This window comes from Megalobrama amblycephala, linkage group LG19 (assembly GCF_018812025.1).
Source record: "Megalobrama amblycephala isolate DHTTF-2021 linkage group LG19, ASM1881202v1, whole genome shotgun sequence".
NCBI lineage: Eukaryota > Metazoa > Chordata > Actinopteri > Cypriniformes > Xenocyprididae > Megalobrama > Megalobrama amblycephala.
The window spans coordinates 25,891,811-25,916,928 of NC_063062.1; the positions used below are offsets into that span (position 1 = coordinate 25,891,811).

The window sequence follows — 25,118 nt, forward strand, 5'->3', positions numbered from 1 at the left end:
TTTGTCTTTGTTTACTGTGAGCGTCTCCCTATCGGGATGCTCCGTTCTTGTTCAGCACTCTTCTCGAGGGAAGAGCTGTCCGCATCTGTGCTGCCCCGTTTGTGCTGAGGCAAAGCGGTAGCTGCAATCATAGGGCTCACAGGTGAGCTCGTTGGGAAGTTTGAGAGAGTTGTACAGGTGCTGGTCATATAATTAGAATATCCTGAAAAGTTCTTTTTTTTAATTGTAAATTATTTTAAAAAATTAAACTTTCATATATTCTAGATTCCCTACATGTAAAGTAAAACGTTTCAAATTTTTTTTTTTTTTTTTTTTTTTATTTGTTGATTAGAGCTTACAGCTAATGAAAGTCCAAAATCCAGTATCTCAAAATATTAGAATATTTACATTTGAGTTTCATTAAATGAGCATCCCTACAGTATAAATTCCGGGTATCTCTTGTTCTTTGAAACCACACTAATGGGGAAGACTGCTGACTTGGCAATGGTCCAGGAGACAATCATTGACACCCTCCACAAAGAGAGTAAGTCACAGATGGTCATTACTGAATGGGGGGTGGCTGTTTACAGAGTGATGTATCAAAGCATATTAAATGCAAAGTTGACTGGAAGGAAGAAATTGGGTAGGCAAAGGTGCACAAGCAACAGGAATGACCACAAGCTTGAGAATACTGTCAAGTAAAGCCGATTCAAACACTTGGGAGAGCTTCACAATGAGTCAAATGAAGCCGGAGTCAGCGCATCAAGAGCCACCACACTCAGACATCTTCAGGAAAAGGACTACCCAGCCACTTCTGAAACAGAAACAACATCAGAAGCATCTTACCTGGGCTCAGGAGAAAAAGAACTGGACAGTGAACAGTGGTCGAAAGTCCTCTTTTCAGATAAAAGTAAATTTTGCATTTCATGTTGAAATCATGGTCCCAGAGTCTGAAGGAAGACTGGAGAGGCACAGAATCCAAGCTGCTTGAAGTCTAGTGTGAAGTTTCTGAAGTTAGTAATGATTTGGGGGGCCGTGACATCTGCTGGTGTTTTATCAAGTGCAAACTCAATGCAGCCATCTTCCAGGAGATTTGAGCACTTTATGCTTCCATCTGCTGACAAGCTTTATGGAGATGCTGATTTCCTTTTCCAGCAGGACTTTAGCACCTGCCCACAGTGCTGGTGCTAAAGTGGTTTGCTGACCATGATATTACTGTGCTTAAAGGGGTGGTTCATTGCGATTTCACTTTTTTAACTTTAGTTAGTGTGTAATGTTGTATCTGCAGTATCTGCAAAGTTACAGCGCTGAAAGTTCAAAAGTTCAATGCACACGGAGATTTTGTGTTTTAAAGTTATGGCAGTTTAATGCCTACAAAAAAGACCGGTTTGGACTACAACGAGCTTCTTCCCGGGTTGGTGACATCATAAACCCTTGCTATTAACATAAACACTGCCCCCGGGAACACGCAACAAAGTGGGCAAGGCCATGTGGCGCAGAAGAGTTGTGTACACCGGACGCGAGCGGCGCGACGCGTCAAAAGATATAGAACCCATTATAATCTTTTACTGAGAGATGGAGCAGTTCCCATTTTAAAAGCAGAAGCTGCTGTTTATTGGCTTCAAACTGTAAATACGTTTTATTGTTTGTACATGTCTTTTAAACGTATAGTTCTGTTGCCATTTTAATGCATCAAGGACATATACAAAGAGCAACTCGATTCAGCTAGGCAGTTAGCTAAATTCTAGTGCAAAAAACACCAACAAACTTCTATGTTCATAGACAAACAGTTGTTCATGCTATAAATTAAACGCTACCTTTACAAAAATGCGACTACTCAGTCATGTATTATTGAAATCACTGTACCACTGTACCATACCCTAAAACAGTCCAAGAAACCTAGTGTGCAGATAAAGTCCCAACGTGAGTGTCCCCCAGTGTATGTACAAATGTCCAAGTAGTGATAATCCAAAAGTTGTGTCTGGAGAGGTAAGTCCGCAAAATGGAAACTCCGCAATCCAGTTAAGATGACTGTTAGTGAGTCTCTGTTTGTTTGCCATGCTGCTCTCTTTATACAGATATTTTTCCTGCTTCCTGTCATGTGACTGGTCACATGACAGGCCAACCATTCATCTCTTAAAGACATACACACTTAAAATGTTAAGAGGAATAAAATGGACTAAAACACATGTAAACCAATTAAAACTCTATTATACATAAAATCATTGTAATAAATAGAGTGGTAAAACATGCATTTTGTGTGACAGTGTCACACACTGATGCTGTAATTTGTGCTAGGAGCAAGTCATTTGCTGTAATATGTGCTGCTGACCAAGTATTGAGTGCACAAATGAACATACTTTAAAGAACTTGATCTTTTCTGTTTTACAAATCCATTTTTTGATTGATCTTAGGAAATATTCTAATATTTTGTGATGCTGGATTTTGGACTTTCATGAGCTGTACGCTCTAATCATCAAAATTTAAAAAAAAAAAAAAAACTTTTGAAATGTTTTACTTTACATGTAGGGAATCTAGAATATATGAAAGTTTCATTTTTAAGAATAATTTACAATAAAAAAATGAACTTTTTGATGATATTCTAATTATATGACCAGCACCTGTATTCTCTCTTGGCTTCCCCGGGCCTGACGACTTGTTGGATGACAATGACGTCCATTTTTGACATCATCGCTTCGGGCAGCGCATGCTCCTCTGGCTGTTGTGTGTGTGGAGCTGCTGGTGTTTATGGGACGTGTTCTTCAGCAGACTGCAGCTGCTGTGAGGGCGTGTTAAGAAAGGGGCCGCATGCAGACGGCTCGACGAACGGTTCCTTTCTGTCCGTGAATGTTACAGCTCCCGTAAGCTTTCCATTCCTTCCGGATCTCTGAGTTTGAGATCAGGAGGGCATGGAAAAATCCCTAGCCGTTCAGATTTGTATCTGAGCCCAGACAGACGGGAGGAGGAAGAAGCGAGAGTGAGATGGGTGATCGATTGTAAACACTGTTGCGTTTGTAATCGATTCCTCAGCTGCAACGGCAATTTATATCTACCCTCTCCTCTTCTTCTTTCACCTCCCTTATATATATATATGTTTATTTATACATGTATATATATTTTATGTAGGTGCAATTGGTGAGGTTAACAGCTAGGTTGTAGACTGTTTTTAAGCTTCTTGATGCTGTTATCTCAGGTGGTAGGCCCTTTGCGTAGATAAGTCATGCTTTGTGTGCTTGGCCCCACCTTCTAGAACTTTTATGCTAGGGAAAATGTGTTTTTTCCTCTGAGCTACTTGATTTCTTAATCAAATTTGAGTTGACAGTGCTAGCTTTTAGCTTTCGTCCACTAGGGCTTAGTACAGATTTGAGAATCTGTGTGGAGAAAATGTTTTTCCTCATTGGAAACAGCATGTATGTCAAAGCATTACGTTTGCTTTGAAGTTCTAGACTTTTGCCCTTCATTATATGTGAGCTTACTTATGCTGCCACAGGTTAGCACCTGTTCTCATAATAGCAGGCTCTTTGATGTTAGCCTCTATTGGAAACATTGGTGACCTTATATTCCCTGCAGTTGAGGTTTATTGGTGTTACTGAGTGCATCACCTGTTGGATTGCATACTCAGGGTAGTATAGAACCACTTTTTGAGAAAAGCTGGTTTCTATTCGCTCCCTTTTATGGTCGTGTTAACAGCTATATTGCATATAACTTTGATTGTAGGCTCTTGTGGTTAATTAGCCTACTTCTAGTTAGAAATTGTATTTCTAACAAGTGCTGTTAGCTGATCATAGTTTGCTAACATAGTTTATTTACACTGCCGCAGGCTTTTTGCTACGTGTCCGTTTGAGGCAGTAGGCATTTTAGGCCTCCCTTAGACCATGTTGGCATTGTTTGGTTCCCTTTAGTCACATATGATTTAGGGTTCATTGCCTGTTGGAATGTGTAGCCTAACTCAGGTTGCAGTTAGCTTCCCACAGCTATTGTTGGGTTAGAGCTGATCTCCTGTAGCTTGGTGGCTGAAGCCACATGTCATTGGAACAGTAGGCCCCAAAAGGCCTCCTTTCTAGTTCACATGTTGGCACAGTTTGTGTTTTTATTCTGTAAACAGGTTGAATGCCACTTGTTGCTGAGATTGTAGGCCTCACAAGGCCTCCTTTTTAGCTGACTTGTTGGCAGGATGCCTGGGAATCCAAGAACCCATATTACCATCGGCCACGCCCCACCTCTGTTGAGTAGGCCTTAAGCAGGCCTCTCGTGGAGTATGGTGGCGTAATATGCATTCGTTCTCTCAGTATTATGCGTGAAAGGTTTTTCACTGAATGCATGGCGTTTGGTTGGTATGGTCTTAGATTGGCTGATGCCATGTGTTTACACTGCATTCCAAATTATTATGCAATTGACATATCAGTAAGATTTCTGTACAATAAACATTCAGATTTTAGTTTTTCTAAGAAAATGTTTGTTTGTTTATTTATCCATGTCTTTTTAGATAACTGGTATCAATCTCAGACAAAATAATTTGCCAGATCTATGGAAACCCTACTTAGAGGTTGTTCCACATTATTAAGCAAGTCACAGTTCACATGCAATATGGGGAGAAAGAAAGATCTTTCTGAAGATGAAAAGCATGAAATGGTGCAATGTTGTGCAAAAGGCATGAAAACAATTAATATTGTGTGAAACTGAATGGAGATTATCGAATTATCATAAGATTTGTGAGTGATTTAGAGCACAGCAGAACTCGGTCTTATTAATGAAAGTTCCTATCAAAAAATGTATTGTATTAAAAGGGCAGATATAAAAAAAGCCAGTGTTGAGCAGCAAACAAGTATTTGAAGCTGCTGGTGTCTCTGGAGTCTCAAGAAGCTCTCCATGCAGGCTGGCAGTTGTGCGTAAAGATGCATTTTAGACACGACTAACCAAACCTAACAAAGAGAAACATTTACAGTGGCTGTAGAAATACATTTTAAAACAGTTTTATTGCTGTGGTGTTTTTTTGCAGCATGGGATAGTGCATAGTGCATTGTAGAATAGTGCATTGTACTATGCACTATCCTCCTTTTTATAACATAGCTGAAAATGGCCAGTTATGAACTCCACATATCTTGCAAAAATCATTTTAATACCCTCCATCTCACTTCCCAGTATTCCAGCCCAAATCATCACCCACCAGCTCCTTGCTGACGTCGCAGTCTTGTTGGAACGTGGTGGTGTCACGGTTGCACACAGAAACAAGATGGTAAGATCCAAGTGCAGCAGTTTAATAAAAGGGAAATCCAAAATCATACATCCAGAACAGGCATGGGTCAAAATCCAGAGTTACAGTCCACAGAAAACAAAAGCCAGCGGTACAAAATGTACACATAACAGAAAATAACGAACCACAACCAAGGACAGAAACAACTGAGACTAAATAGACAGACACTGATAATGAAACACAAAACAGCTGAGTGCAATGATGAATGGTGATTAGTCCAGGGAGTGTGTATGGGAAATGTAGTCCATGAAATGGGTGAACAGAGAGTCCGGGATGGAGTGCCCTCTAGTGTCTGAAAGGGCACTCTCACTGGTGATCATGACAGGTGGCCATTCACCAACCATCCAGAAATCCATCCATTTAGACCATCCATTGTAGTACGGCATTAGTCAGTGAATAAAACTATTTAAAAATGAGTCTTCATGTATTTCTAAACCCACTGTAAATGTTTCTCTTTGTGAGGTTTGGTTAGTGGTGGCTGAAATGCATCTTTACGCACAACTGCCAGCCTGCATGGAGAGCTTCTTGAGACTCCAGAGACACCAGCAGCTTCAAATACCTGTTTGCTGCTCAACACTGGCTTTTTTTATAGCTGCCCTTTTAATACAATACATTTTTTGACAGGAAATTTCCTCAATAAGCCTTTATCTGACCGAGTTCTGCTGTGCTCTAAATCACTCACAAATCTTATGATAATTCGATAATCTCCATTCAGTTTCACAAAATATTAGTTGTTTTCATGCCTTTTGCACAACATTGCACCATTTCATGCTTTTCATCTTCAGAAAGATCTTTCTTCCTCCCCATATTGCATGAGAACTGTGACTTGCTTAATAATGTGGAACAACCTCTAAGTAGGGTTTCCATAGATCTGGCAAATTATTTTGTCTGAGATTGATTCCAGTTATCTAAAAAGACATGGATAAATAATCGAACAAACATTTTCTTAGAAAAACTAAAATCTGAATGTTTATTGTACAGAAATCTTACTGATTTGTCTCTTGCATAATAATTTGGAACGCAGTGTATTAGGGGTGACCCTGAATAGTCGACGATTCGAATCTTCGATAGGAGGAGCCTGATTCGACTACCAATCTCACAATCGAATCGTCGCAGAGGTGTTATGAGAAGAGATATGGGAGCGCTCAATATCTGATTTTACATAAACATAAGCTACCGGTTCTTTCCCAATAGGTTAATATACAGCCTAGTATGTTAATACTATAAATAAAATTGTGAAAAGAAAGAAGCTTTTAATAAATATTTTTAATGTGCGTGAATAAATCCAACCACCCCTGTGACCGATTTAAGTTTCACTTCCATCATCCGTGACCGGCAGAGGAGCATCTTTGCGGCAGGGATTAAATCTTCAACACTGCCTGGGATAAAGTGTACAATTGGATGCACTTTGAAATGGTAAAAGATGATCAAAAAACGTATGATGCAAGTTTTGTCCCACTCAACAACGACAAACACTGCGGCGCGCTTCTGCGCCAACGAGCTGACTATAGCGCGCTATTTGAAAAGACTCAAACGGACACAGGCAGATCGCGTGAAAGACTGGATTTTTGTCTCTCAGTCAGGTAGGGTAGCTACAAATGATTTCAAACTATTTTAGACGGATGTAATTTGATTTTTGGATGCTGTGAATGTTTAACTAAAAAGACTGCCACTCGTCTCTGCAGTTAAAAAGACAAGTTGACAATTCTAGCTTTACTTTCGTTATTTTAATAATTTCTTTAATTTTAATTTATTTATTGATCACTCTGGGTATCTAATTTAACTATTTCTGACTTGTGTTTTGAATATATGTTCCCCTGCACTTCAGGCATTTTGCAGTTTGACTTGATCATATTTCTGTTCTAATTCAAATCTGTAAATTAATGTTTGAAAAAAAAAAAGATGTTTTTTTTTTTAATTAAATTAATTTAATGTTTTGTTTTTTGGTGAAACAATGTTGCGCTGTAGAGTTAAAGCTTGCTTGCACAGATAATTTAGCCGATGCAATTTGATTTGCCGACATATAAAATGTATATCTGCAGTGTGGCCTTTCTGCAGTTATTTATATATATATATATATATATATATATATATATATATATATATATATATATATATATATATATATATATATATATTTTAAGTTTTATTGATCCAAAATGTGTTTATTCATTTTCTTCTCTATCTTTGAGAGTGTTCTGTACATCGTGGCTGTGAATGTTTATCCACATTGCCTTTCATTTGTTTAAAAAAGATAAAATCATTGTCAGTTTCGTCTATAACTTGACAGGCAGTTTGGTCGGTTTATTAGAAATATGTTTCTCTGTGCTGTGTGTGAAAGAAAATAAAAGTTGTCTTAAGCCACGCCCGCGGGTAGGCTATAGGCCTTCTCTTTCCGTGTCCCGCTCCATCTCGTGCACTGTTCAGCGCACGACTATCAGTCGAATATAGGCAATCTGATTCGAATCGGATTCGACTATGTAAATCCGTAGTCGAGGACACCCCTAGTGTTTATTAGTTTACATGTTGGCACAGTTTGTGTTTATATGGACAAACGAGCTGAATGCCATTTGTTGCTGAACTTGGAGGCCCCATAAGGCCTTCATTTTAGCTGACATGCTGGCAGGATGCTTGTGAATCCATTACCACCATCGGCCCCGCCCCACCTCTGTTGAGTAGGCCTTAAGCAGGCCTCTCGAGGAGTATGTGGCGTAATATGCATTTCCTTTTAGAAACTAAATCGCTGAACACATGGCCTGATGGTTGGTGTGGTTATGGTCGCCACTTGCTGATGCCACATGTTAACTAGGGTAGGCCCTATGGGCCTCCCGTGAAGCATGTTGGAGTTCAGTTATGTATTCCTCTTGCTTTGAGAGTAAAAAGGTGCTTTTTCCAAGTACACTTCTGAGTGGCTGACCTCTCAGGGGTGAGTTTTTGTGGTAAAACCCTTACTGAGGTTTGGTTTTAACTACATCAGGCTCCTTGAGTCTGGGTTTCTACTCTAGTTGAGCTAAATAGCTACCTATTATCTAGGTTGGTTCTACTTTTGCTCCTAGAACCCTAATGGCCACTAGACTAACGCTGTATGTTTTAAAGGTTTTTAGGCCCTCTGGGCTGCTTTTTTTTAACATACTAGTGTATGTTGTAGTGTATCCTCTTACTAGAGAGCTATCAGTATCCTACTGAATACACTTCTGGTTGGCCAGGGCCCCAGGTGATAATTTAACCTCTATTTGGTTTGGTTATTTATCCTTCCTGGTGCTTTAAACACTGCCACGAGCTGATGTCACGTGTCTGCTGAGGTCAAAGGCCCCTCAAAGGCCTTCCTTAGTGCGTGTTGGTGTACGTTGTACTCCTCTTGCTTTAAAGAGTAAAAAGGTTCTTTTACCGAGTGCACTGCTTGTTGGATTGTGTTAGGTGGACTGTTATGTGGGCACTTCACAGTCTCATTTTGCTGTATACTGAAGTTTCGTGCTTCTAGCAAGATAGGTTATGAAGGTGGCCTTCGCAGGCCACGATTGAATGTCCTACTGTTGTGACAAAACTACTCTAGCTTATGTGAGTCTTACTCCACATAGTACTACTATCATGATGTAGGCCCTTTCTGGCCTCCATGATTATGTGCCCACAGTATGGTCTACCTGTTAGGTCGAGCTTTGTACTTCCCTGCTAGGGTTGTCTGTGTAATAGTTCTTAGCTCCCTAAGCTGATCATTGGTGAAGGCTTCCTTGAGGCCTCCCGTTGAGGATCAGCCCCAGGCAGGTTTGTGCTCCCCTGTATCAGGGTTTCTAGCACACAGCCTCCTCAGTGCAAATAATCAAGCACTGAGTAGATCCTAGGATGAGTGGATTATCTCCCCTCAATAGGAGGGTTCATCGCATGATGTTCATGCGCTCCTTTTATACTTCCGGGTCGTGCCGTTTCGTATTATGTCATAGGCTGTCGCAGGCCAATAGGGATCGGAGTTGTTGGATAGTTTGCTTTTCAGACACCGGGTCACGTGTGACGTTCCCCATAGCGTTTGAAACGCAGAGTCTTGTTCCCTGTTTCTCAGGGAACCATGGTTACATACGTAACTTGAGACGATTTTGTTTGTTTTGTTTTTTAACATTGTTCATTTTTGTTTTCATTTGGTCCGTGTCAGTGGCGTAACTTTGTTTTAAAAAGTGGGTGGGACAGGAATGTGCATGGGGAATTGTAATTGTATTATAATAATAATAATAATAATAATAATAATAATATGATTTTAAAATTAATATGATAGTTTCTTCCTTACATCTGCTATAATACATATATAATAAAATACTGTAAATAATAAAGAAAACACTTGATGCATTAAGACAGTGATGTTAAAAGACTAACAAAGCTTAAAGGTGCCCTAGATTCAAAAATTGAATTTATCTTGGCGTAGTTGAATAACAAGAGTTCAGTACATGGAAATGACATACAGTGAGTCTCAAACTCCATTGTTTCCTCCTTCTTATATAAATCTCATATGTTTAAATGACCTCCGAAGAACAGGCGAATCTCAACATAACACCGACTGTTATGTAACAGCTGAGATCATTAATATGTACGCCCCCAATATTTGCATATGCCAGCTCATGTTCAAGCCATTAGGGCAGAACGTCTGGATCTGTGCACAGCAGAATCATCAGACTAGGTAAGCAAGCAAGGACAATAGCGAAAAATGGCAGATGGAGCAATAATAACTGACATGATCCATGATTTCATGATATTTTTAGTGATATTTGTAAATTGTCTATCTAAATGTTTCGTTAGCATTTTGCTAATGTACTGTTAAATGTGGTTAAAGTTACCATCGTTTCTTACTGTATTCACGGAGACAAGAGCCGTCGCTATTTTCATTATTAAACACTTGCAGTCTGTATAATTCATAAACACAACTTCATTCTTTATAAATCTCTCCAACAGTGTAGCATTAGCCGTTAGCCATGGAGCACAGCCTCAAACTCATTCAGAATCAAATGTTAACATCCAAAAAAATTCTGTACTCATATAATTCGAAGCATGCATACAGCATGCATGACGAACATCTTGTAAAGATCCATTTGAGGGTTATATTAGCTGTGTGAACTTTGTAAATGCGCTGTAATATAGTCGAGAGCTCGTGTGGCAGGGAAGACGCGATTTAAGGGGGCGGCGTCGAGTGTAAATCAGTGCATTGTTAATGATGCCCCAAAATTGGCAGTTAAAAAAATTAACAAAAAAAAAAAAAACTATGGGGTATTTTGAGCTGAAACTTCACAGACACATTCAGGAGACACCTTAGACTTATATTACATATTTTAAAAACATGTTCTAGGGAACCTTTAAGTAGATCAGGCCGAATATGAAGGCAACGCTTACACGTGCAGCGCTATACACAGATAGAAATGCTAAACATCACTATATTGTACTTCCACTTTATTCACGTTGCCATTGTCTTAACAATAGATGCTACTGATGACAAGAAATGTGTGAGAAAATAGTTTTACCCTGGTTGTTGTTTTAGTAGGGTTGATTGGGACACTTATTCCAAGTCAACTCAATGGGGAAAGTGTCTCAATCACCTGCTAATTTGTGGAAATTACAAGTTACTCATTGAATTGTAATTATTATCTGTACTAATTTTAGCATTTAAATAGGCTCATAATCATATTCACACTGAACCATGACTGTAACACAATGTATTAATCTTTTTTTTTTTTTCTCTCCAAAGCTCCAAGCTGATAAGTGATAACAGGGGAGAAAAAAAAAAATCCAAGGGAATTGTGGTCTGCTACCTTTCTCATGAATGTCCAGTAAACTACATAGCTATTAATCCAGTGTGTGAACTAGAATTTGGGAAGATAAACTGTCACCAATGTGCTGCCAATACCAAATAAAATAACAGTAAAATAACAGTATCCATAAATAGATGAATGACAATATATCTATAGTATTTTAATGCAGGATAATTAAAATGATGCAACATATTTACAGAAGACCATGGAGTGACTGTAAAACACATTAATTTCTATGATTGACAGTGGAACTAACAGATAAATCAGGATTAATCTTATCCTGGTTGTTAACCTGCTCTGGAGAATAAATCTCCATAATAACTTAATAGCTTAATTTAGCCTGCTTTCATGCAACTGAGTCAGGGCTAAATTAATCCAGGATAACTGTAAAATCCCAGCTTAATCCCTTATCTTGCTTTTGTGCAATACCCCCTGCTAAAAATGTGTTTGTCAATAAATCATTCATTCAAGAGATTCGTTCAAAAACACTGATTCATCCAGAAACGAAACAAGTGAAGTCTTAATGAGTGTCACTGAATCTTTATCTGAATCTGATTTTTAAAATAATTAATTCAAATTAAACATTAAATAGACTGTAGAAATTAACATTTTGTCAGAACCTCTAGTAAATTGTTATTTTGTTTAGTTGTGTGTTCAGAATCGCGATCTCTATTTGAAGAAAAAACAATGTGATTCTCAGTTTATCCTGAATCGTGCAGCTCTGTGCTGTTCATTATGTGTAAGAGATCATCATGATAAACCCTGACAGGTGCAACAATATTACAGTAATATTAATACTGAACTGACGTTCTCTGATATCTTTTTTCAATGCACTCAATAAATGAAACACAAGATAGCGCCAGTTGTTTGTATGAAATAAGATACATGTTGCCATGGACAACAGTGAACATGAGTAATAAATACTGATGGACCAATCAGAATATCACATTATAGAGAGCCATGTAATAAACGCCCCAATCAAGTTTGATTTTCTACCTTTCGCTTCGTTGATTCGAACTGATGGAGCGCTTTAAGGTTTCCAAACTACAGACGAGATTCTGTGAGATAGGAGAAGATCCTAAATCAAGTTCAGATTTAAGACAAATCCTATAAACTCGTCAGATCTGAACTCAAGATTCTGTAAAGATCCAGACCAGAGCAAAGCATGCTGGGAACTAAACATCCACTGCCCAGTTTCAGTTTGTTCAACAGAAATGATGAAGTCAACTTCAGTTTGACGTGTTTAAGTGGATTTACTCAATTAAATCAGGACAGAATGTGCAGTAATTGTGTGCTTTAACTCATTTTAATGAAGTTCATTTAACAAGCAGCAGAAATCATGTTTACAGATTAAAAGATGGACAGATTGATGATTCCTGATTGTGATGTGTTTTATCTCCATCAGATTCCCTTCGGCTCACTCTGGATCTGAACACAGTGAATGAATGCCTCCTTCTGTCTGAAAACAACACAGTGATTACTAACACTGTCCCACCACAGTCGTATCCTGATCATCCAGACAGATTTGGTGATGTTCAGCAGGTGTTGTGTAGAGAGAGTGTGTGTGATCGACGCTGTTACTGGGAGATTGAGTGGAGTGGAGATGATGTGTGTTTAGCAGTGTCATATAAGAGCATCAGCAGGAAGGGAGGGGGTTATGTGATGTTGTTTGGAGGTAATGATCAGTCCTGGAGTTTGGAGTGCTCTCCTGACAGATACTCATTCAAATTATGTAACACAAGCAATTATCTCTTTGTACACCCCATCATCAGCAGAACAGTGAATGGTGTGGATCACTATAGAGTAGGAGTGTATGTGGATCACAGAGCAGGAACTCTGTCCTTCTACAGCGTCTCTGGAGACACAATGATCTTCATCTACACAGTCCAGATCAAATTCACTCTACCGCTCTATCCTGGGTTTGGGATTTATGGTAATGGATCATCAGTGAAACTGTGTTGATGAACCTGAAAAGACTGTATAGATTCTACCCATAATGCTTTGAGCTCTTGATAAATCAGTGACTGTCACACACTGGCTTGACTAGATGATCCAAGACTTGAATGTTCGCCGGTTCCCGCCTCCTTCCTCCCAGGTTTCGGCACCAATGTAACAGTTCGTATATACGGGAAGAAGGAGGCGGGAACCGGCGAACATTCAACAAAACTTTAATATAAAATAAACAAAGAACAAAACTAAAGTAATGCCGGCAGACCCTCGCGGACGTCTGCCGGCCACACAAACATAATCAAACATAAAATAATATCCAGGCCTGGTCCTCTCTTGTCCTTCACTGTCGTCGCTCCTCCTTTTATGCCTCCGGATCTCCTCCGTGAGAGACTCAAGGCCGGTGCGCCTCCCAGGTGGAGCTCATTAACTCTCGCGTCACCGGCCTCGTGCCGTTCTCTCACGGCTCTCGCCCGCCCTGCTCTGACTGCTCAGACTGTAAACTAAGCTCTGGCGCACCGGATAACACGTCAACAGCGTCACTGTGGAGTCATGAACGCGGATTGACAACAGAGAAGACAATGCTGAATAAAGTCGTAGTTTTTGTTATTTTTGGACCAAAATGTATTTTCGATGCTTCAAAAAATTCTTACTTTATGATCACTAAAAAGAGGACCGTTTATTTCATCTTATTGTTCCTTAAAAAATACAGCATTTTTATAGTGTTTATATTATATTAAAGTGTTTATTACAAATTATTAAATGATATATTAGATGAAAAAATGTAGCTGAACTAAAATTTGCGTTGCATTTACTGTCCTGTGAAAACTGCAGCTTCCCCAGAACCCCTGATGGTGAGAAGTTGTCATGGTTACAGACACTGTTACTATGGAAATGAAAACACAGGAAGCAGGAACTAAACCACAGGAAATGAAAAACAGACACACGACAAAGAGAATTCAAAATAAGAGTCCATGAAGACAGACATACGTGTGATCATGACAGTGACAGTTAGATATTATATTATTATGTTATAGAGACTCTTTATTACATTAATACTGTGTGTGTGTGTGTGTGTGTGTGTGTGTGTGTGATAAATCCTCACATAGATCAGTGTGTGTGATCATGATGAGTGACGGTGTGTATATGAGCTGTTGATTGAAATCAGTTTTTATTATAATGTCACATCAATCATTTATAATGTATGTAGAATTGAGATTTGTTAAGCATATTTTCATTCCAGGTGTATTTTAGGGGTTCAAGCGCTGAAGCTGCTGCATCATTATTGTGTTTGTACTGTTTTATCAATTATTGTTTTTTCTGTTTAAAACATGTTTGGGTGTGTTGTGGAAATTTTAAAATGTGCATGTCTCCTCCACAAACATACCAAGGTTGAATTATGTATCCTGTAATGTAAAACCTCTGTGTGTGATGTATGGGAAACTTTAGGTAGAGAAACCTTTAACCTTTGGGGTCATTATTCTTGGTTAAGAAGGAAAACAACTGTAAGAGACATAAATAGAAAGAGCAAGATATAGTATGGGGACATGTAAGATGTATGTTAAAAACATGTCTGTGCTAACAATGTGTGGAAAGTTACAGCCACTAAGAGATGTTCCTAATATGGTAAAAGGACAGAGACTTCGGCCTTGGAGGTTAGAGATATAAAAGTGAAGGGAAGCTTTCGTTCTTGGTCTTACACTCTGCAGCTACCTGTGTTTCTGTATGACCTGTCTGACCTTTCTTGCAAGAAATAAAACCTTTAAAGACAATTGGACGTGTTTGTCTCTTATGCAGTAGAGTCGGGGTTGATGATTTTTTTTTGCCACAACAGGTGTCAGAAACTGTACTTCATAGAGGAAATAAATTAAAACAGTCTAAACTCTTGATCTAATTTACTCAAACTCATGACAAAAGTCATAAAAACCCTGATACATCAAAACACAGTGAAGATATTAAACAGTCGGAGTCAGACATTTGTATGTATTGATCTGTTTCTGCTGATCAAACCTAATGAATCCTGATACACACAGATGATATCAAGAGGAAACAGGACAATATACTCAAATCCAGCCATAGGGGGCGCTACAGCTGACAAACACTCGCAGATCTGCAGAATTATCATCAATACAGTTAAACATTTATATTCTTCTTCTCTGGGTCAAATGATAACATATTCTTCAAATATCACTCAGACTATTCAACAAACAGCCGTCAGCAGCTGAAGAAGTTTCACCAGATAATAATGTTAATTATTAACATATTTAAGGTCAAAATTAACATATTTGTATATAGTGTCAAAACAAGGCTGTGTATTTAATCTTGTGAGATTCAGCTCAATGGTGGCGCTAATAAACAACATTATGTTTTATTTATTAACTCTGAATCCTTTCAAAACGCTGCTTCATGAAACTTCGAAACCTTTACGAATCTTTTGTTTCGAATCAGTGGAGCGTATCAAACGGCCAAAGTCACATGATTTCAGTAAACAAGTCAAGTCACCTTTATTTATATAGCGCTTTTTACAATGCAGATTGTGTCAAAGCAGCTTTACATTGATAACTGGTACATAATTTGGCTGCACAGCAGCTCTTAAATAATAGTGTCAATGCAGGCAGATCAAAGCACTGTTGAATAAATGTCAAGAATACTGTTGAATATCAAATGTCAAGTGTCCCCAACTAAGCAAACCAAAGGCGACAGCGGCAAGGAACCCAAACTCCAACAGGTGAGATCAGGTTGCAAACAAGTGGCAAATAGTTGTTAAAATGGAGAAAAAAACCTTGGGAGAAACCAGGCTTAGTCGGGGGGGCAGTTCTCCTCTGGCGAACAGTGCTTTGTTACAATCAGGTTGCTATCATAAGTCTGATAGGATCACAACAATCAACGTATTTATGTCAGTTCCATCCAGTTGAGGATCGTATTCATCACGTCGGTATGGACGGTCTGTTGAGGAACTGTGGCACTGGCTGTAGTGTTGATGATGTCTTCACAATGGATGATCTAGTCGACTCGATCTCTGATGATACTTCAGGGCTGCGTTGTGGTCGTATCATGGCACCGGTCCTTGGTCTCAGCTGGATATGGCCGGGATCCGGTTGACTACGGTAAACCTCGGGATAAACAGAAAGACTAATATTAGCGTAGATGCCATTCTTCATCTGATGTAACGAGTACATCTGGTGTTATAGGAAGTGTTCCCAGTTCCGGCTGACCTAATTTATGCAGCCTAATAATCCTTTAACGGATTTGAAAATATAAATTGATAATGTGTTATCTGTATGCCAGGTTAAAGAGATGCGTTTGTAGTCTAGATTTAAACTGACAGAGTGTGTCTGCTTCCCGAACAATGCTAGGAAGATTTGTAATCGTAGGTAATCCAAGGCACTCGAATCAAGCGAAAAATAATGTTAAAAAGCCTTTATTTCATCTTGGCTGTTACTTAAAAACAGGTGAGACACACAAGTAGCACACCTACACGTTGCGGCTATTGCCTTCGTCAGGGTGTGAACAGCAAACACATTGAGAGTTGGCCTGCTGTCTGACCTACGCTCGGAGCTTCGTGGAGTTTATCCTAAATCCTTCTCTTTATTCCTATTCACATAATATAACTTTCTTATTTTTCACTAGATTACTTAACCTATTGCATAGTATTACTAAACGGAACGATTTATTACTAGCAATCCACCAGCGTAATCACCTAGTGTTAGCCATAGCCTGCTAGCTACCGTCTACTTTCTTTTTTCCTCTAAACCAACCTTCCTTGTCGATTTAATGGCGGATTTATCAGATGTATGTTATTCTGATCTGTCCTCGCCAGATCGGGAAGCTGTGGAGACGTTGCTGCCCGGCATTCATCGATCCACCGCGAGGTACAGCGTCCCGCACATCACCCTTGCCCCAGGCACCGGCAAGCGACCGAGACATCCAGCCAGCGAGTCCCGTGTGCGTTGCAGTTTTTCGGACGGCGTTCATCAAACACACGGTCAGTCATGTCCGACGATTATCATGTGTATTAAATGCAACATGTACAGCTTAGCTCTTTCTGTCAGCAGTGAGCCTTACACATGTGATAAATGCAGGGATATTGTCAGGCTGACAGAGAGAATCTCAGAATTAGAGACACGCATCCAAACTTTAATTGAGGATAGTGAGAATGAAAGGGCCTTAGATACTGCTTTGGATGCGACTAGCCTAGTAAACACTGCACATTCGGTTCCGGTTGTAGAAGCCATGCAGCAGGCTAACTGGGTGACTGTGAGGCGGCATAATGGCAAGAACAAACACCACTCTTCCGTTCCGATTAAAACATCAAACAGGTTCTCCCCACTCAGTGACGCACCCACTGAGAATCCTGTTGAAAGTGCCCTAGTTATTGGCGATTCTATTACACGGAACGTGAAAATAGAGACACCAGCCACCATAGTCACATGTTTGCCGGGGGCCAGAGCACCTGACATCAAAGCAAATTTAAAAGTGCTGGCTAATGCTAAACGTAAATATTCTAAAATCATTATCCACGTCGGCACAAATGATGTTCGACTTCGCCAGTCGGAGATCACTAAAATTAACATTAAAGAGGTGTGTGAACTCGCAAATTCAATGTCAGCAGAAGTAATTTGTTCTGGCCCTCTTCCTGTTCGTCGGAGTGATGAGATAGTTAGCAGGTTATCATCACTCAATGGCTGGCTGTCTAAGTGGTGTCCGCAGAATAATATAGGTTTCATAGACAATTGGAAAAGCTTTTGGGGCAGACCTGATCTGTTGAAAAGAGATGGTATTCATCCCTCCCGGGATGGTGCTGCTCTTCTCTCTAGAAATTTGGCAAATAGTCTTAGAGCTGAAACATGACAAACCAGGGCCCAGATCAGGACGCAGACAAACTGGCTAAACCGACCGTCTGCTAGCCGCCTCACGTCACAGAACTCAAATAATTCACAGCACATAGAAACTCTTTCACCTAGATATTATCACATAGAGACTGTGTCTGTACCTCGAACTAGTAAATACAAAAAACTTCCGAAACCTTTTAAGGGTAAAAATTTAATTGATGTTCAAAAAATGAAAATCACAGATAAATCAGATAAACAAATGATAAAGCTTGGGTTACTGAATATTAGATCTATTTCTTCAAAAGCACTTATTGTAAATGAAATTATCACAGACAATAAACTAGACTTGCTGTGTTTGACAGAAACCTGGCTAAAACCAGACGATTACATTACTTTAAATGAATCTAGTCCTCAAGGTTATGATTATCGACACAATCCTCGACAGAAAGGCAAAGGGGGAGGTGTTGCTGTAATTTATAGTAATATATTCAGAATCATTCAAAAGAATTTCAAATATAACTCCTTTGAAGTGATGGTGCTTTATGTAACATTATGTAAGTTGACATTTGTGCTGGCTACTGTATACAGGCCACCAGGACACCATACTGACTTTATCAAAGAATTTGCTGATTTTCTATCAGAGTTAGTACTGGCTGCGGATAAAGTCCTTGTTGTTGGTGATTTTAATATCCATGTAGATAATAATAAAGACGCATTTGGATTGGCATTTGCAGACATTTTAAACTCTATTGGAGTTAGACAACACGTGTCAGGACCCACTCATTGTCATAATCATACCTTAGATCTAATACTGTCGCATGGAATTGATATTGATGCTGTTGAAATTCTACAGCAGAGCGATGATATATCAGATCATTATTTAGTGTCGTGTATAATACAATTAGCCAAGGCTACAAAACCACCACCCAGCCATAAATATTGTAGAACCATCACGTCTACCACTAAAGATTGCTTTATAAATAATCTCCCTGAGCAGTTTCATCGCCTTAGTATACCTGACAACTTAGAAGAACTCGATGCTGCAACAGAAACTATTGGCTCTCTCTTTTCCAGCACATTAGATGCAGTCGCTCCTTTACGTCTAAAGAAGATTAAGGAAACTAATCCAACGCCGTGGTATGATGAGCACACTCGGGCTCTAAAACGAGCAGTTAGAAAAACTGAACGTAGTTGGAAGAAAACAAAACTAGAAGTTTTTCGCCTTTCGTGGAAAGAAAAAATGATTGAGTACAGAACGGCTATAAGAAATGCTAGATCTACTTATTTTTCAAATCTCTTAATAGAAAACAAACATAATCCTAGGTATTTATTTGACACAGTGGCTAAATTAACTAGAAACAGAGATTCAACTGCTGACGTTTCCATAGAGCACAGCAGTAATGACTTTATGAACTTCTTTACTTGCAAGATTGATAATATTAGAGAGAAAATTAAAAACATGCAACCGTCCACAGTTTCGCTTCAGACAGTGCACTGTAGTGTCCCTGAGGTAAAACTAGAATCATTCGCCGCTATAGGAGAGGAAGAATTATCTAAACTTATCAAATCATCAAAATCAACGACATGTATGTTAGACCCAATGCCGACTAAACTACTGAAAGAAATGCTTCCAGAGGTCGTAGGTCCACTTCTTGATATAATTAATTCATCCTTAACACTAGGATACGTGCCAAAAACCTTTAAGCAGGCTATTATTAAACCTCTTATTAAAAAACCTCAACTAGATCCGAGAGATTTAGTAAATTACAGGCCAATCTCGAATCTACCTTTTCTGTCAAAGATACTAGAAAAGGCAGTTTCAACACAACTGTGCTCCTTTTTAGAAAGAAATGGAATCTGTGAGGATTTCCAGTCAGGATTTAGACCATACCATAGTACTGAGACTGCTCTCGTTAGAGTTACAAACGATCTACTCTTATCATCCGATCGTGGCTGTATTTCTCTATTAGTGTTATTAGATCTCAGTGCTGCTTTTGACACTATCGATCACAACATTCTTTTAAAAAGACTTGAAAACTATATTGGCATTAGTGGAATTGCTTTGGCATGGTTCAAATCGTACTTATCTGACCGTTATCAGTCTGTAGTAGTTAATGAAGAGATGTCGTATCGCTCACAAGTTCAATATGGAGTACCACAAGGCTCAGTACTAGGACCGTTGCTTTTCACTCTGTACATGCTGCCCTTAGGAGAGATAATTAGGAAGCATGGTGTTAGTTTTCACTGCTACGCTGATGATACTCAGCTCTATATTTCCTCGCGCCCTGACGAAACCTACAAATTCACAAAACTAACAGAATGCATAGCTGACATTAAAAACTGGATGACAAGAAATTTCTTATTATTAAATTCAGAAAAAACTGATATCCTAATCTTTGGACCAAAAACTTCCTCACGAAAAAACCTTGAATACTCCCTAACGCTTGACGGGTGCTCCATTAAACCTTCGTCCTCAGTTAGGAACCTGGGTGTGCTCTTCGATACCAATCTTTCATTTGAAAGTCATGTTTCTAGTATCTGTAAAACCGCCTTCTTCCATCTAAAAAATATATCTAAATTACGACATATGCTCTCAATGACAAATGCGGAACAGTTGGTTCATGCATTCATGACCTCAAGACTAGATTATTGTAACGCTCTACTGGGTGGTTGTTCTGCTCGGCTTTTAAACAGACTACAGTTGGTCCAAAATGCGGCAGCTAGAGTTCTTACTAGAACCAGAAAGTATGACCATATTAGTCCAGTTCTGTCAACATTACATTGGCTCCCTATTAAACATCGTATAGATTTTAAAATCTTGCTACTTACTTATAAAGCTCTAAATGGTTTAGCTCCCCAGTACCTAAGTGAGCTCTTAATGCATTATAGTCCTTCACGTTTATTGCGATCTCAGAATTCAGGCCAGTTGATAATACCCAGAATATCAAAATCAACTGAAGGCGGCAGATCCTTTTCCTATTTAGCACCTAAACTCTGGAACAATCTTCCTAGCATTGTTCGGGAAGCAGACACACTCTGTCAGTTTAAATCTAGACTAAAAACACATCTCTTTGCTCTTGCATACACATAACACATTATCAATACATTAACATTTTTCAAATCCGTTAAAGGATTGTTACGCTGCAATAATTAGGTCGGCCGGAACCGAGAACATTTCCTATAACACTAGATATACCTGTACATCAGAATAAGAATGGCATCTACGCTAATATCTGTCTCTCTGCTTATCCTGAGGTTTGCCGGGTGCTGGATCCAGGCCGTATCCAGATCAGATGGAGAACCTGTGTCTGGACCTGACTACAACGTAGCCCAGGAGACAATGGGCCTACAGATCCAGTTCTGGCTGCATCTATAATTCAGATTTTTAATCCCCGTATCCGCTTACATATATTTATATATAATCTATTTTTAATCTCTATAATAAAAATGTATAATTCAGATTTTGATCTCCATATCCATTTACATATATTATATATATCTTCCAAGGGGTTTTTCCCTCCTAGGACTTTTTTCCCAGTGTTAGCACGCTGGGTTTTTCTCCTAGGGGGTTTTTTCCACCCCTGGGAGTCAGCCGACATTGGCTTAATGTAGCACCATCTTGTATATGTTACATATTACCACGCTTGTTTGTACAGCTTATTTTTGACCACTTCCCTTTTTTCTGTGCTTCTAATATGTAAAGCTGCTTTGAAACAATTACCAATTGTAAAAGCGCTATATAAATAAATTTGACTTGACTTGAAACATCAAGCCGCATTTCCAGCACAAGCAGGACAGAGAGAAGGAGAGTTGAGCAATGGCAAGAACCAAGCAGACCGCTCGTAAATCCACCGGTGGTAAAGCCCCGAGGAAGCAGCTCGCTACTAAAGCAGCGCGGAAGAGCGCGCCAGCCACCGGCGGCGTCAAGAAGCCCCATCGCTACAGGCCCGGGACCGTGGCTCTCCGAGAGATCCGCCGTTATCAGAAGTCCACCGAGCTGCTGATCCGCAAACTGCCTTTCCAGCGGCTGGTGCGAGAAATCGCTCAGGACTTCAAGACGGATCTGCGCTTCCAGAGCTCCGCTGTCATGGCCCTGCAGGAGGCCAGCGAGGCTTATTTGGTGGGTCTGTTCGAGGACACCAACCTGTGCGCCATCCACGCCAAGAGAGTCACCATCATGCCCAAAGACATCCAGCTGGCCCGCCGCATCCGCGGAGAGCGCGCTTAACCCGCATCAGTGCATCACCCCAACGGCTCTTTTAAGAGCCACACACTCTAACGCACAAAGAGCTGATCAGATAATATTGATGTGTTATTTACACATAACGAAACGCTTCTGAGTAAAATATTAAAATATGCTAGTCATCTAAAAGAAAATAGAGGCTTTTTAATAGTTACTTAATTGCATTTAGAACTGAGTTTTTTTTTTTTTCTTTTTAGATGAAACTTTATAACTAGAATATTTTTGTTTTCAGAAACATTTCTCTGAGATTAAGTTTCACAGACAGGGTTTATACTAAGATCTTAAATTAACTGCGGGTAATTGTCTAATTTGTGTCACATGACACGATTTATTCCTGTAGACTTTGAATTAAAGTGTCTTACAAAATATAGACAAATCTAAATATGACCAGCAAATGGGCTTTTGTTTAAGAGACTTTTTTAATCATTCTTCCCTCCAAAATTCTCTCAATCTATATGGAGTTTCAAACACAATCCTGCAGAATATTTGTCTTTTCACAATCCGATTAAAACGAAAATAAAGAGCGGGAAATGAAACAAAGGAAACTGGGGGGAGGGGTGTCGCTCAAACTGTTGGCGGTAGGCGGGGCTATCATTTAACAGCCTGTGATTGGCTCTCAGTCAGCGGGTGATGCTTTGAGTTGTCCAGTGAAACACGAGTTTATGGGTGTGGCCTATGAAAACAGGCAATCAGGTGATCCCGTCTCTCTGTGTAAATTAGCATATGGTAGAGAATAAAAGCCTCTGTGTCGCTCGTGAGTCACATTGATTCGTCAGTTCTGCGATCATTCAGCATCATGCCTGAACCAGCCAAGTCCGCGCCTAAGAAGGGCTCCAAGAAGGCCGTCACGAAGACCGCCGGTAAGGGAGGAAAGAAGCGCAGAAAGTCCAGGAAGGAGAGCTACGCCATCTACGTGTACAAAGTGCTGAAGCAGGTTCATCCTGACACCGGCATCTCCTCCAAGGCGATGGGCATCATGAACTCTTTCGTCAACGACATCTTCGAGCGCATCGCCGGTGAGGCGTCTCGTCTCGCTCACTACAACAAGCGCTCCACCATCACGTCGAGAGAGATCCAGACCGCCGTGCGTCTGCTGCTGCCCGGTGAGCTGGCCAAACACGCCGTGTCTGAGGGCACCAAGGCCGTCACCAAGTACACCAGCTCCAAGTAGAGTCCCCGAGACTCCCACACACCCAAAGGCTCTTTTAAGAGCCACCCACATACTCACTGAAAAGAGACTTTTAACTTTAGTTGAAGAGGTTTATTTTAAATTTCAGTCGCTGTTTTTACAACCTATTATAAATTAGTGGCTTATGGTTTGTGTACATGTTTGTCTTTATAGTATAATATTAGCTTGAAGTGCCTTGAATCAATGCATAATTTAATTAGTTTCAAGGCATTAACAAATGCTAAACAGAACTTCAATCTTAAAGTTTGTTATTTTGGATAAAACTTATTCTGAAAATATTGTTTAACTTTACAACTGCTCTAAGTTAGACTGGGTAAACCCAGCCTGATCTGCCAGCGACTTGACACTGCACTTTTCGTTCCATTGACTTCCATTCAAATGCATGCGAATGCGTCAGACTGGAAACGCAAGCTCGTGTGAAAAATTTCGCATTTCGCTGCGTTCCAAAGTTCAAGTTTGGTTAAAGCCGCGGTCACACTAGACTTTGAACGTGCAATTTATTCGGATGCTGTAACGGTCGTGATATGACGTCACGGTCTACAACGTCTTTTTTATAAACATGAATTCAACATAACTTAAAGCAATACATTCAAAATGTAAAAAATATAGAACCTACTCGACTTTACTGTAAAAATATAATTCTTTTCATTCAGCCAAGAGGTCATGCCGTGACGAATCGATCTTCTACTGGTCGCACGTCTTCACGTGATGCGAATTCGCAGGTCAGACTTCACCAAACTTGAACTTTGGAACGCAGCGAAATGCGAAATTTTTCGCACGAGCTTGCGTTTCCAGTCTGACGCATTCGCATGCGTTTGAATGGAAGTCAATGGAACGAAAAGTGCAGTGTGACCACACCTTACCTGCGAATTCGCATCACGTGAAGACGTGCGACCAGTAGAAGATCTATTCGTCACGGCATGACCTTGGCTGAATTAAAAGAATTATATTCTTTGCAGTAAAGTCGAGTAGGTTCTATATTTTTATATTTTGAATGTATTGCTTTAAGTTATGTTGAATTCATGTTTATAAAAAAGACGTTGTAGACCGTGATGTCATATCACGACTGTTACAGCATCCGAATAAATTGCACGTTCAAAGTCTAGTGTGACCATGGCTTCAGTCTGGAAACCCGTACATTCATTTCTGCTGCCTCTGTTACACTTTTGCGGGAACCAATCACAGACTGGCTTATCCACCTTGCTCGCTATTGGCGGGTATAACACGATGAGATAGAGAAGCGACGGCAAGCAGCTTTTAACCTCTCGACGATGCTGAATGACTTATTTAGTTTAGCAAACAAATCGCTTGAGTGGGTGTAAATACCACTCACTTTCATGTTTTTTTTGCACAGCCTGCAAAAATCGCTCGATGCCATTGCTGCTTCTGCAAACCGCTGATCAATAGTGATGTGTCGTTCTTGAACGATTCGTTCATTTTGAACGAATCTTTAATGTGACTCGGGAAGAACGAGTCGTCTTGGGGGGTGATTCGTTCAGTCGCGCATGTGCAATATTCTACAGGTTCTGTACTGCTAGTAGTAGTTCACCTGATGATTCAATTGATTAGTTCATTTCATGAGTCTTTCGGGTTTTGAGTCGTTCCTTAATCATGTGACAGACCCATACACTAAACCAATGCATTCTGAGCCGGAAAGAGAATTGATTAGTTCTTTTTATGAGTCTTTCGGGTTTTTGAGTCCTTCCTTAATCACGTGACAGACCCATACACTATGCTGTGTGACCCAAGCACATTATATTTATTAGTAAATAACGTTAACTCTCCAGTTTTGTTTGAGTTTGTGTACAACTGTTAAAGCTGAAGTTATCATAACCTTGATGTTTTAAACTAACATTAATAATTCAAATTCAAAATGTTATTTGCTTTT

General features: G+C 39.7%; 3 protein-coding genes across 3 annotated transcripts in view; all 3 read left to right on the forward strand.

The window, feature by feature from the left end:
• Positions 1-13,170, forward strand: part of LOC125253765 (stonustoxin subunit alpha-like) — a 49,748-nt gene extending 36,578 nt beyond the window's left edge. Inside the window, exon 5 of the mRNA XM_048167875.1 lies at positions 12,425-13,170. Within this exon, the coding sequence (XP_048023832.1) occupies positions 12,425-12,981 (557 nt within the window). The 3' untranslated portion in view covers positions 12,982-13,170. The remainder of the gene's footprint in view (positions 1-12,424) is intronic.
• An 8,395-nt stretch (positions 13,171-21,565) lies between these two features.
• Positions 21,566-22,038, forward strand: LOC125253773 (histone H3). Its single transcript, XM_048167880.1, has one exon. The coding sequence runs from the start codon at positions 21,616-21,618 to the stop codon at positions 22,024-22,026; it is 411 nt and encodes a 136-aa protein (XP_048023837.1). The 5' UTR covers positions 21,566-21,615; the 3' UTR covers positions 22,027-22,038.
• Positions 22,039-22,822: 784 nt separating this feature from the next.
• On the forward strand, positions 22,823-23,258 carry LOC125253783 (histone H2B-like). The gene has a single exon (XM_048167891.1). The coding sequence runs from the start codon at positions 22,838-22,840 to the stop codon at positions 23,210-23,212; it is 375 nt and encodes a 124-aa protein (XP_048023848.1). The 5' UTR covers positions 22,823-22,837; the 3' UTR covers positions 23,213-23,258.
• The last annotated feature ends 1,860 nt before the right edge of the window (positions 23,259-25,118 follow it).